This window comes from Eucalyptus grandis, chromosome 3, assembly GCF_016545825.1.
Source record: "Eucalyptus grandis isolate ANBG69807.140 chromosome 3, ASM1654582v1, whole genome shotgun sequence".
Classification (NCBI taxonomy): Eukaryota; Viridiplantae; Streptophyta; class Magnoliopsida; order Myrtales; family Myrtaceae; genus Eucalyptus; species Eucalyptus grandis.
Window position 1 is genome coordinate 33,027,772 of NC_052614.1, and position 14,773 is coordinate 33,042,544.

The window sequence follows — 14,773 nt, forward strand, 5'->3', positions numbered from 1 at the left end:
GTCCAGATGATGCAACTTTGTTTTGAAGATTCTAGCTTGTGCTTATTCCAACATATCATAGACATATATGGGTGGTATGTATGTACGTATGTTCTCGTGTTGTCTTCTCTGAAGCTGAGTTAAGGCTTCAGCTTAGCCTGAATGAGAGAGTGTTTGTAACAGTTTTTAATGATGGAGGACCACTAAACCACTGGGTTTTACTGCAGCTGAATGACTGCTCACTGATTTTGCATAAGTATATTCCTAACTTAAACAAATATAATGATCTTGGGAGATTTTTATGGACACTCATTCTCAGATGATGTTATAGAGAGAATTTACACTACGGTGTAGCCATTTAAATGACTACGGCGGATGAGAATGTCCAAATCGGGGGCATAAGAACTTTTCTGGGGTGGTCATTGTAGATTCTCAAGTTTTTGAGATGAAACTTTCCCACTGTGTTGGTCCTAAGGCTATGCATATTTCGATGTCCTTCCTCTGCATGAAAATTTCAAAATGAAGTAAACTCTAAATCTGCTTTTTTGGTTGGCTCAGCTTGTCCCAGCACTTGGAATCCGTCTATCTTCCTAGTGTAACTCCTCCTTAATCTCTGCTGCTCAAAATAAGAATTAGTTTGATATCAGCAGGCTTATACATCTAGGGAAAATTTTCCTCAAGCAGATTAAATTGATCTGTCCAACTGCTCCCATCCGTACCATGGCTTTGTTAGGCGGATTTCCTCGTACCGCATGTAAGATGATTGATTCATGCATACTGTAATTTAAAAGTATGTTTTGATGCATGCTTCCAGGGTTTGATGTTGGAGAGATTTCAGAAGATAGTCCAGATGACTGGGAAGGCTTATATGCTTGGCAGTGCATATTGCCAATCTTTTGTCAACAGAACCAGCTGATGATAATTAAGACCAGGAGAAAATTTTCTAGAAGAAGCATTTCTCTAATATGTGCAATCTTTAACTTTTTCTATTCTGAATTACCTTCTGGAACTAATTTCCAGACTCTGGTTGTCAATTAAGCAGAAAGTTGGGATAAGAACTTCACATTTTCACAACTTTGTGGCCTCTAGTGAGGACTTGATCTTTGCAATCTGGGCAAGGGCCGCGACCCTCGTTAATGGCCGATGAGGGCTTGCAAGCCCTTGCCTAGTGGCTAGGGAGGGCTGTTGGCGATGTTCACAAGCCATAATGAAAAAAAAATTGTAAAATTTGTTCACATTAGCATAAGTTGTATCATGTAGGCCGTGTCAGGTGAGACAATTGGCATCTATACCGATGATTTCTTGTCAAAATTGACCTAATAGACTTAATTGATACAAATGCAAAAAGACATCAAATTAAATTAGTCCAATTAAAAGTTTTGAGATTGAATTGGTATCAATACAATAAATTTAAGTTTTTTTTTTTTTTTACTTTTCCTATGTTCAAGCCAATATTGATGTCCGTCCAAAAAAAGAAAAGAAAAAAAGCTATTACCGGTTGCTTTCCAACTCTTGGCTAACGTAGTTGATAACTCAACGATGGTTTTTGATGATAGCCATTCCCACTTTGGAAAAATCGTCACCTGCCAATGTTACTCCTTACCTGTCCTATTCTACACAATGTCTGATATCATCGCATCTAACCTAATCGTCCATTATAAATTTATTCGATATCCATCTATATCGTCAACTATAGAAGCAACGTCACTTTACATTACAATAGTCATTGCATTAGATTCTGATCGTTAAGTTTGCGTCTGCCCACGAGAAGGATGGAGTTATCCAAGTGAGTCAGAATAGATATGTCTAACTTCAAATTCATCAAGATCTACAAAAAGTGGGGTTATCATATTAACAATTTCGGAATGATCAACAGGTAACGTGCCTAAGATTGGCAACATCTAGCACACAAAAAACCGATCCCTTCAGCTCCATTGGACACCTACATACATTCATCACCCATCGAGAATTTTAATGGTACAAGATTCCACCTGGGTGACAATTGCGCAATGTGACAGTGATGCCAAATACTAACAAAAATCAGCCTACGCTCCCATTTGATTCTTTCGATGTTCATACGCGCTGATTGTTGCATCATCCCGGCGAGCATTAAATGAAAGATTTAATGAATCCAACAACTAACTTGAATCGATCCTCGTCCCATACTACCTGCATAAAACATAGTACCTACTGCATCAAATGGCCCAATGTGGTCGAACATAAATGAATGAAGAGGTTACCTATTTACCATCCCTGGAAGATCGTGCTCCAAATCATTGGACTACATGAAATTGATCACAGAGAACTCCACAGGCATGCCTAAATAGATTTTTGCATATACAAATCCACACATTCATTCCACCCCAACCAATTCACATACAAAACAAGTTTCTTTTACAGTATGATAAAAGTTGCATAGTTCCATTTGATACCAACCTTTTTAATTCGGTTATACGCAGGCATAATGTTGTCCATAGTCATTCTAGCAAGCAAAAGAACGGGTTACAACATATTCATGTAAATAAACATTGCAGAATGTTTGCTTGCCCAGGGATGTTTAACTGTCAAACAGTTTCGTCATAGTTTCCTTGTTACGACGAAGATCCATAATTAAGTGTTAACAACTAAAATTGTCAATCGACGATCCGTCTACGGTAATGAAGTAATGTGAAACATCAATATGTGTCCTCCTTTAACAATAAAATAAAACAACACAGCTCAGCATACCCATCGCCATGCGCTCCTTGATCTGGGACATCATTTGGGGTCATGATCGACAACTTCGGATTTTCAAACTTGTGCTTTCTAGACTCCCATTATGGGAACACGACTCGTATGGGATATTGTCCAAAAAGTTATGTGCAAAGGAAAGTTATAATAAATCTTTGCCTCTTGTGAAATATTTACAAGTTGAAGTCAAATGAACACTACTGTTTTTCTATCAAAAGCATAAATGTACGAGCTTCCGTTTGTTTTGTGAAAGATAAATGATTTGAAAAATAATTTTTTAAATATGATCACTTATATTATTTATGAACATGAATAAAATTAATAATTTCATCATCTACAAAGATGTTTAGATACAAATGTTATCAATAATGAAAACATGTTTTATTAACTAATTAATTTAAGCAATACAAGCAATCAATTTTAAGAAAATATTTTCCAAATCATTCATATTCTACGATATAAATTAAACCTGAAAGTATGGAAAATCTACTAGTTGTGACACTGACTAAACACTTCTTTGTGGATTCCAGGAATCCCACAACAACACCTTCGATCACTTCACTCGAACAATTATCCACTACTAGTGGTTGTTTTGACTCATTCATTGGAGAAGTGGCGGATGTACTACGTTTGTTGTTATGAAACGATAATTGTAATTAGAGGAAAATTGCTACTTCAGTTCACAAAATCCAATGTAATTTTAAAATTTTTAATTGGTCCAATGCAATACTAATCTCTTATGTGAAATTTAATGTGATCCTTTCAGTCAACTAATGTCTGAAATTACTGATGTGGCCTTCCAGTCATCTTAACCATATTTTGTGGTATGACCAGCAATCTAACATGGACAAACTCAATAAAAAGACATCGATTTTTGTTTCATCAAATCTAACAAAAAAACAAAGCAAAAGCCACAAAACCCTCAAATTCAACTCCCTCAGTTCGCTAAAAACCCCAAAATTGACCTCTAACCCAAATTCATGAAAAGAATCCCCAATTTCCACTTTGCCAAATCAAAATCCACAAAGAGATAAGTGAATTTGTCGCAAACAATGATTGTGGTTCCTCTAATCAAGAATGATACATTTATGTTTTGCTCTTGTGACTTGAAATCTCCTCTACAAGTAGCAAGACCAACGGAGTACGGGGAAAGAAGATTTCATGGCTGCCCAAGATATCAATTTGGAGGAAGTTACAGTTTTTTTAGTTAGGTTGACACATAAATCAGTCAATTTGCCAATGAGTGTGTTAAAAAATTTTCAAGGGAGCAATGTCGATGAAGAAACAATATCAACCCATCATGAGGATTATGGCAATTCAATGGAAGCCAAGCCCAAAGCTCTTAATGTAAGAGTTTTTTATTTTTTATCTTTTTTATTTTTATGTGAGCTATATTAATTGATATTGTAATTTACCGTACATAATTGGTCTATTGAGGTGAAATATAAAAATTCTTAATTAGTCTAATATGGAACTTGCTAATGTGAACTGAGTAAAGCACGGCTTGTAATGAAAGGTTTGTGGCTTAAAACTTTATAAATAGAGCTCAAGTCTATTTTCTAACCTTAATACACAAATAACCTCATATAATGAGTGTTTAGTGAATGCTAAAGGTTAGAGGCTGTCTCACATTATCAGCTACTAATCTTGGTTAGATTCAAAGATGGAATGACCAAATTAGTGAACATGCAATTGAAAAATCAAAGATGGAATGCCGGCTTGATTCAACTTGATCCATTTCAAACCAACATCCAATTTGATCAATTGAATTTCAATTTGGCCAATGGAACCTCAATTTTACACTTTGGTCTAGTTCACGGTGCAATTTTAATCGCAACTAGGGGAATTACGGCATTTCATGTCAAATTAATCAAACCAAGTCAAGTCAATTTAGTCTAGTTGCATCTAATTTGATCCAATTCATTTGGGAATTTTTAATTTAACTTAGATTAGACAAAATTAAGAAAAATGGGAACAAAATTGGAGCTTAATTGAGCCAACCAAGGCCCAAGTCAATCTAGTTCGATTGGCTCAAGCCAATTCGATTGATCTTGACCCATTGAGGCCAATCAGCCATCTCTAACTATTTTCCAGCCAAGTGTTTGGCAAGTTTATTCCAACTAGACAAGCCATGGAGCCCTCCCCATATAGGAGTGTGCAACGGGAACTGCCCGGACCGGATTGAACCAGTTGGTTTTAGGCCGGTCTAGTTTCTAGTTCCTACTCTTGGACCCGGTGGCCGGTCGGTTTGATTCCTGGTTCTAAAGTGGGAACCGAACTAGATCAACTTTTTAAATATATACTTATATACTTAATATATATAATAAAATTTATTGCAACCGAAATTGCAATTGAGGTAACAACCTCACATGTGACCAAAAGACCACAAAAACTCTTCTTGTTCCTCTTTATTTAAAGACAAAGCCTATTTGTTAGTTTCTTCTTCTATCCAATGTGGGACTAAGGCTCTAAGAGACTCATTCCCCAAGGCTCATGCTCACTTCCTCTCTCTCTTGCTCCCCTCACTTGCAAGAGACAAGGCACTACAAGCCTCCAGGAGTCCCACATGGAGCACATACTCAAAGAGCATAAGAGAGATTGTCTATAAAACTCACGTCAAGTACAACCTTTAGTCATATTGTTCATGGCTTTTATGGTTAAGAATGAATGTGAAACACACGAAGTGTGATTGATGCCCACACAAGTGGAGTTTGAATTTTTTGCACTTGGAGACATGTGCAATTAGTTCTATTGGGCCACCCACCCGGGAACCAAATTGGATTGATCGGTCTGGAGCACGACCACTCTTTACTAAAAAAGAAAAAGAAAAAAAGAAGGTGGTCAGCTTTGTTGGACCAGATCGAACTAGAACCTATTCCTGGTCCAAGGACTAAATGGTCCGATCCATGGTTCTCAAAATTGGGAACCGGTCCTCCCAGTCCGATTCCTGTTCCAAGAACTGATCAATCCTATCCCATATGTGAAAATTACAAAAATGCCCTCGTGTGGCAAAAATTACCAAATTGTCATTAATTCTTGTCAACTTGAATGAACCAATGGGAGCCTTTTCAAATAGCGAAGCAAGTGATATTGGCCATTCATCATGAGATCATCCGAGCCATCCATTGTGCTAAGTCATCAATCCATGTGAATTGAAATTGGCCAATGAGGAGCTTGCTTAATCAAGAACAGTAATTTTGACATTTTTTAAATAGTAAGCACTGTTGGCTAAATTATCATTTATTTCAGCTAACAAAGTATGAAATTAAAATATGTGATGTCATGGGAAGTTCTCATTATATGATGACTAATTCAAAGATATTAGCACTGTAACATTTGATGACAACATTGAAGGGGTGACCTCTTCTTCTAAGTTACAACGATTTAAATATTCTTGAATTTGATTAAAAGCAAATATTTAAGGATTAACTTGAATAAAATTAAAGTGAAAAATTAATTTCAAGCCTTAAAAAGGGACACGTAAACGAATTAATAATGAAAAATAAAATAACATTCGATAATAATGTCAAAATAGTACCTTTTATCTAAGACTTTAGAAATATGTGACAATTTGATTGTACTTGAATTTTACTGGGAAAAGGATTGATAGAGATAAATTTAAGTTGAAAAGTAAACTTTAAACTAATAGATGGACACGATAAATGGATTGAAAAGAAAGAAATAAAATATATAAAAGAGCAAAATTTCCTATAAAATCAATGAGAATTAAAATTTAAAAGTATGCGAAAGATAACAAATACAAGAATTTTTTTAAAAAAAGGGAGATAAATTTAAAAAAGGAAAAAAAAGAACCAATTTGGTGGGGGTGGCAGATTCCATTCCGTCGCTCCCTTCCCTGTAAATTGGGTGGTTTATGATTATCACTGTGGCATGCATTGATTACCTTATTTTATGCGACGTACATATGGTCTGTGTAGAAAAGTCGACATTGTGAGACCAATTAAAAACTAACACGTGGCAAATCTGGGTAGTTCAAATGCACGGCCTCATGAAAATTTGTTATTATGGAACTTCAACTTTTATGTTTGAGACCCACCGGTGGGCAGCTGAGTTGGTTCGGTTTTGAGTACTTCATCGTAGAGGTCCCAAGGTCAAAACTACGCAGCTACTAACACTTCTTAAGTGGGGGGCTATGGTGGTAGGGTCCTATGCTAGTCTCTCCTGAGGTATAGGGGCCCGGTCCTTCGGTGCCGTCCGGGCATGGGAGGCCGTGCTAGAGTCCTCGGTTACCAAAAAAAAAAAAAAGAACTTTTATGTTTGAGGCTCGCCAAGCTTTGCATAAATTGTTTGGAAAAGAAATTATATCATGCTCTATAATCACGATTACGTGATGACTAAGTCAAATTATAAAACGGAAGAAAGCTTTTTAAGCTAGAAAATGAAAACGTGTTAATGATTGTTATCCCTATAATGGAATTTTTTTCTTAGGTCGAACTGTCTTAAAACTTCTCACACACAATAATTTCAAAAGTGACTTAATGATTGATGATAGTTTTGGATGGATTGGTCGCGAATAAATGTTGGCGTGATTTGTTTGATCAGAGATTATTCGTGGACTTGAGATATTCTCATCCATTATATGCGGTTAGAATAAAACAAAACAAAATAAAATAGAGAGAGAGAGAGAGAGAGAGAAAGAGAGAGAGAGAGAGAGAGAGAGCACCTAACACACTCTTGTAATCACGGGAAATCCAATCTTATTCTTCCTATCTCTCTAAACCGATAAATATTCTGAGTACCTACCTATCACCAAAGTAAAATTATAAAGCCAAATACCAATAAAAGAAAATAAATTATTAGCCAAATCATCATAGGTCAAAAGTGAGAAAAAAAAAAAAAAAAAGCATACAAGGGTGTGCATGGCAATTCACCAATTTTTGTATTCTTTTATTGTTTTGTTACCCGAAAAAAGAAAAGTAGAATAAAAAAATGGCCAAGGAATATATTGAAATAGAAACAAGAAGTAGAGAAAGTAATTTCTTGTTCATGAGAATAATTTCTAAAAATATATTTTTCTTTTCTTTTCTTCTTCCTTCCCTGCCATTAGCCACCCCCTACTGCTCACTGCCATCAACCAGCAGAAAAAAGGAAAATAAAAAAATTATTAAATAATTAAAAGAAATTGTGGGCCATACTAAATGTATTCCTATTATTTTTATATTCCGATAATATAAATTTTATATAGTTATCAAATATATTCTTTTACTCAAAAATTGTTCCACGGAATGGAAATGGAAAAAAGACAATTTCTCAAAAGAAATTGTTCTTTGGACAAAACGCGCCCTAAGTATCCATATAGAAATATTGCCACAGTGACGATCCACGCAAAAGCCAAATATTATTTTACAAAAACTTTTACTTTTTGTCGTTATAGTTTTATTTTTGTTTTCTAATGAAATTCTTTTAATTTGTTCAATATATCCTTCTATTTTTTTCACAGAATTTTCAGTCAAGTCTCTTTGACACCAAATGCAGCCAAATCTAGCTGACATGACCATCAAGTGATATCGTAATGAGTATGATATGATTAAATGTTTTCCAATGTAGATATCCAGACGAGCATCAACATTGGGTAACGAGTCATAGTTCAATACTGTCTATGTCAGTTATTTTTTACACACACGCATCCATGTGTGCATTCATATATATTTTTCACATCATACTTTGGGGTCATTTGATACCACGTTTGTGAATTTGGTTTGATTTTGTATCGGATAGACTTTAGTTGAAATTTTATAAAACTAGAACAACTTGATTGGACAAACTAAATGTACATAAATTTGATTAGAAAATGGATGGAGTATGTAGATGATACATAAGATTTTTCGTCCACTTTATATTACATTTGAACCATTAAAATGCATTTTCTTGCCATTTATTTCTTTATGAGGTTGTGAAGTACACGAGTGTTATTATATATATTTTAATTACATGTGGATTCATACTTTCAATTCCCAAAGCCATTAGCTCCAATGATAGAAAATTATCAACTACACGAGATATGTTGGAAATTACACTAAAAAATCGTTAACCATGTGGGTAAATACTTCAAAATAATAGAGTTATGTCTATTTCATAGGTAAATACTTGCAAGTACAGTGACATTTCTTTCATAACTGAGAATGTTACCTACTCCATTGACATTTACTTAACCTAAATATTTTTCTTTAGATATTTAGATTGCATATGGAAAAAAATTACTAGCTAGGCAAACAGGTTGCTGAACTACTAACGGGTTGAAAGGTACTTTTTGTTGATGAAAGCGTCGACGAGGGCTGATCACCGGGCCGTGTTGGGCCAAGCGTGTGCATGGGCCTTTGTTTTTTTTTTTTTGAACTCTAAAAACACAATTTTTGGAATAAAAAAAAGTGCAAGAGTTAAATTTAAAAATTGCGATATTGAAAAAAATTGCACGAAATTGAAATATAATATTTGTTTATGCAATATCAAGAACAATACAATAAACGTTTAAAGTATGCGGCACTAGTATACCATAAAATTATTTGAATTTGATATTAGGAAAATACGGAGTATTAAGCCCGTCCAACTTGATCCTCGTAACCAAGACAGCGTACACAACAAAAGGGACAAGTGGAATGTCCCGTAATATTCATGGCCAACCCTGCTGGCTTGACGAAGGAATCACCGTGGGAAGCGGCCGAAGGGTCAAAAGCACGTTACTTAGAAAGTACTCCCACAAGCAATTTCTCCTTTTTGCAGCTTTGGGACACCACTTTGTATGACTCAATCAAGAGTCTGGAGAATCGTTTCGCGAAGTAAGCATCCAAACCAGTAGGATCCGATCCGTGGATCACCTGCCAGTATCATCAAGGCAATAACAGATATGAGCCTTGTATGCATGCAGCTGTAGATATCATCACTGTTCCACAGCGAGAGAGAGAGAGTGAGAGAGTACCTTAACTTTTTCTGGAGCATGCCTTAGATGGTTAAACTTATTTCGCACGACTCTCAATAAGTCTCTGACACAGCTACCGTCATAGGGCATACGTCTGTGTTGATGTAGGTTGTCCATAACATCTTTATCTATTTTCTCATCCCAACTCCCATCAAAAACCGATTGCACAATGTTCTCCAATGCATTTAGAAGATCTAAATTGCCTTTCCTAGCTTCCAATTCTACTTCATCGTTGATGTCATGAAGAAAGGTCAATCTCATCTTTGAACTCCAAAAAAATGGATGGTGAAGCACCTCCGATGTCTTTGGCCTGCTAGTCATAGAAAGTAATTTACCATTGACCAAACATGCTCAAAAAAATCAATTATACGAACGATACTAAAGTGGGCTGACTTCTTGAGTTCAAAAGCATCGAAAATTTGGCATTCTTGCAATCTTTAAAACAATGAAAACTGCATTAACTCAATGAAAGAGTAAGCAAAATGTCTGAAAACTTCCATGCACTTCACAACTCACGAGTCCGGGATGAAGGGAATTGTTTGACTACAACAAGAACTCAGGAATTATTTACTCCAGGTACCTTAAATTAGAAATCTAATCATCCAGTCCTGAGGATTCTTATTTCATATTGAGCGTCATATGCTAAACCCTCGGAATCTTCGCATGAAATCCTCTTCAGTGTATGAATAGCAAATATAATACTGCGTTAAGAATGATTGGAATTTATTTATTCATGGGTGGGTAACAAACTTATCTCCCTAATAACTAGGCCTCCCACAATGATCATCTCCATTTGAATATCACAATTGTCAAAGGCATTTAGGCTATCACATGGTCAACCTTTTCTCCAGCTACTGTTGTCGATTGCCAAAAGAAATGAGTGGGATCTACACTTTGTTTGCTCATTAAGTAGAGCCCCACCAGCAGGACAGATATTTAAGCCGTGTTGGACGAATTTGAGGCCACCTTTAGTACTTGTGAGATTAAGTGATGTTGGAATTCAGTCAACTAGCAATGACTATAAAAATCTATCAAATGTCAGAAGGAAAATGGTGGTGATGCAAATTAAGGATGACAATACACTCACCTCAATTTGGGATCTTGGTTTAGTAAACACGAAAACAGATCATGAGCTTCTGGTATGTCCACAAAGGAGAGGTCCATTTTGTTGCAAACAATGTTGTGGTCACGTTCTAGATTTTCACCAAATGGATGTCTTCCACGAGTGAAGCAAAAGCACAAGACACAACCTAAACTAAACGCATCCATTGCCGGCGTTTTGGCGCCCACCATGAAGCAGCAGTTCAGGTGCTCGCCATCCTGAGGTTCCACAACCTACAAGACAGACATCTTAGATCAATAGAACAATCCTCATCACAAGCAGCAGTTCAGGTGCTTTGAAGCTTTTCTCTCACACACTCAGTCATCATTGCCTCCAACCGTCATCTCACTGCAGCCACCTTCGTTGCCGCCATCTCACCACCGTCTCACCTCGTCGCCCTCTCCCGCCGTCGTACCCGCCAAGTTTGCACCACTCAGTTGATGTCTCTTCTCGCCACGACCGCCCTCAATCCCAACTGCCATCGCCTTAGACAGCCTATTCTAGCTTTGTCACATGCAGCACCAAGCAAATCTAGGATCGACCTCGAGCACCAACAAGCCAGGATGGACCCGAGGGCAAGGATCAGGCACTAACGAACCGAAGTTTGAGACTGGTGCTCGATTTGAGCCCCGAATTTTGTGTTACTATACTAATTGCGATTTCATTGCTAGCGTCATCGCTTAAAGGAAAATCTATCCATGGATATCTGGTAAAACTGGAAATTTTGTGGGATCCTCAAGTAGAGAACAGATGATCCGTATGTTCGACTATGCTCAGCATTCTGGTTTGGTTGAGGAAGGCCTGAAACTTTTGGATTTCCTTCTGGACGCTTGGACAATGTGATTCCGAGAAAGAGAGACGACAAAGCAAGAGAGGATGGATGACGGGTGCGATCAAGAAGGTCAGTGCAAAGTGAGAGGTGCGAGGTAGATAAGAGAGACGAGTGAGGGACTGAGCAAGTTTATGATGACGGCATCAGGGGATGTTCCAGACGGCGGAGGTGGTCGTGGTAGGTCTGGACAGCAATAATATACAGTTTTCACGACTATGATAATTAATTTTTTTCCAAACCTCAACAAATTGATTTTTTGTTTTTTTTTTTTGTTTTCGTTTAATTTAGTTTTATCCATGTATATCCGGACATCACCAAACGATGCATAAGATATTTCAAATTCTACCCTATATTTATCCTATTTGACCTTATCATATAAAGAACTTACTCTCTTTGACTATTAATGTAGCTTTTGATTACTGGGTCCTAAATTAGATTGGATAGCTCGATAGAAAATTAAATGAGTGATTGTGAGAAAGGCTGAAGATAGTTTCTATAGAGACTTGATTACGGCGGATCATTACAAACATTTGGGAATGTCGTAATTTTTTTTTTAAAAAACAAATCAAATTTATAATGTTAAGTTATTATAATGGAACGTGTAACTTTTGGAAATTATTCTATTTAAGAAAATTGAAAATTTAGGACTTTTTGTTCTTAATTAAGATTAACCATCGTAAACCTTCTAAAAGTTGTCATAATTGAAAATATGTGATTATGACTATTGTCATTATTTACTTACCAACTGCTAAAATCCTCTGTAGACCGTTGAAATTGAAATGAAAATTCAAATTTACAATGTTTTGTCCTTATTTTATGAAGAATTATGATACCCATTTGTAAACATCGTAATTTAAACAATCCGAACATGTTTGACCAAAAAAAATAAATCCTAATATGATGTTTTGCGCTTGGTTACAATTAAACATAATGTAAATAGTTATACTTAAAAAAAATCTAAGTTTACGATTTTTTTTCTTGATTACGATGGATCGTGGTTAACACTTGTAAGCCATCGTAATTAGAAAAATCAAAATTTACTAAGTTTTTTTTTTATCAGAAATATTTCTAAACCGTTGTTATTTTGAAGAAAAATGCAAATTTACGATTTTTGCTCGTGGTTACGCCATAATCATCATAATTTTTCTCGAATTGTCATAATTTAAAAATATCACAAATGTACGACACTTTGTTTATTATTAACACGGACTATTGTAAACCTTTATAAATAGTCGTAATTTTAGAATATCCATATTTATGGCATTTTGTTCTCGATTATGGCAGATCATAGTAACTCTCTACAAACCGCTGTAATTGAAAAAAAAAAATCCATATTCACGAAGTTTTGGTCTTAGATATTACAGACCATCATAAACCTTTATAATTCCTCGTTATTGAAAAATAATTCGAAATTATGACATTTTATTCTAGGTTACGACAAGTCATCATAAGCATTCATCAAAGTGTTGTAATTTTGAAAAATCAAAATTTATAGGATCACTCTTGACTACGAGAAGTTATCGTAATTGTTTGTAAATCGTCTTAATTATTATTATTATTATTATTATTATTATTATTATTATTATTATTATTATTATTATTTTAACGTTTTACTCATTGTTATGAAGGATCATTGTAAACTTCTTTAGATGGTAGTAATTTGAAAAATTCAAATTACGACGTCTTGCTTTTGGTTAGGAAGAAACAATGTGACGTTTTGTAAATTATTGTAATTGAAAAATTACTTAAATTTACAACGTTTGGTTCTTAGGCCATTGTAAACCTTTGTAAACTGTTGTTATTTAAAAATCAAAATTTATGACATATTGTTCTTGGTTACCATGGAACATCATAAACATTTGTAAACTGCCGAAATTAAAAAAAAAAATCAAAGTTCTCGTCGTTTTATTCTTGTTTATGATGTAATGTCATAAAGATTTATAAACTATCATAAATTTCGAAAAATCCGAATTTAGGACACTTCACTCTCAGTTGTGACCGAATCATTGTAAATTGTAGTAATTTAAGAAAATCCAAATTTACGATATTTTGTTCATTATTACGATGGATCATTATAAATCTTTGTAAATTATCATAATTTGAAATTTTCAAATTTACGACGTTTGCTCTTGATTACGATAGCAAAAATCCGATATTTTCACTTGTGGAGATCACCAAGAGGGAGTCAAGTTCGAGGTTGTTAACATTTTCAATTGGATCCACTTTCACTCAAAATTTTAAGTCAATCAATTATGGGCAAACTAAGATTGTTAATGCTCTCCAATGGGGAACTTGCCAATGGCGAGCCCAAATCTAAACTCATCAACATAACCAATTGGATCACTTCTAATAAGTTACCAATCAATTAGGATTATTAACTACTCCACACAACCTTAATTCTCTGATGTGGAACTTTTCTAACATGACTCACACGTACATTTCAACATAGACCTTGTAAACTTTGTGATTAAAAAATAGTGTTTTTGTTTATGACTGTTTGTCTATAAATTGTCATAATTTTGAAAAAAATCAAAATTTATAGTGTTATTTTCTTAGTTAATAATTATTTGTGAGATTGAGATATTATTTCATGAGGAATTGTAGAGCTAAACATTATTTGAGATATTGGATGTAATTGGGGCTAGGAAATACTTGGAATATTTGAGTGACTCGAGTGTGATTGTAATTTTTGTTGTATCCCCGTAGATGTAGGTCACTACAATTGAACCACGTAAATATGGTGTCTGATCTATTTCCTTAATATATATATATATATATATATATATATATTTTTTTTTTTAATTTTTTGATCGCTTGCTTTTGCAATAATTGGTATTAGAGCTAGGCTTGGCTGAGTTGAAGCGAATTGATGGCAATAGAAGATGGAAATGTGGAAATCGACATATTTGATGGAAAATGTGTGTGTGTGTGTGTGTGTGTGTGTGTGTGTGTGTGTGTGTGTGTGTGTGTGTGTGTGTGTGTGTGTGTGTGTGTGTGTGTGTTTATATTAGTTAAATACATATTTAGGATTATCTCTACAAGATGAAACTACATTTACCCTATCGGGGGAGAAGCCAAAGATGATGAAGCAAGTTAACTAGGATTTGCTAGATGATAAGCCTTGGGTGTTATTAAGCTAAAGTTGGGTCGTGACATCGTGTTTGACAACATGAAAGAAAACACCAATGTAGTT

At 35.1% G+C, this 14,773-nt stretch overlaps 1 protein-coding gene across 2 annotated transcripts; it reads right to left on the minus strand.

Annotated features, from left to right (window-relative positions):
• Window positions 1-9,145: 9,145 nt before the first annotated feature.
• LOC120292233 (serine/threonine-protein kinase/endoribonuclease IRE1a-like) lies at window positions 9,146-10,920 on the minus strand. Of its 2 annotated transcripts, none has more exons than XM_039310468.1 (3): window positions 10,734-10,920; window positions 9,647-9,956; window positions 9,146-9,545 (listed from the first exon to the last, which is right to left on the minus strand). In XM_039310468.1, the coding sequence occupies exons 1-3, from the start codon at window positions 10,913-10,915 to the stop codon at window positions 9,408-9,410; spliced, it is 630 nt and encodes a 209-aa protein (XP_039166402.1). In that variant the 5' UTR covers window positions 10,916-10,920; the 3' UTR covers window positions 9,146-9,407. The 2 variants fall into 2 exon arrangements, with proteins under 2 accessions (XP_039166402.1, XP_039166401.1); XM_039310467.1 differs by having other exon boundaries at window positions 9,647-9,959.
• Window positions 10,921-14,773: the final 3,853 nt, after the last annotated feature.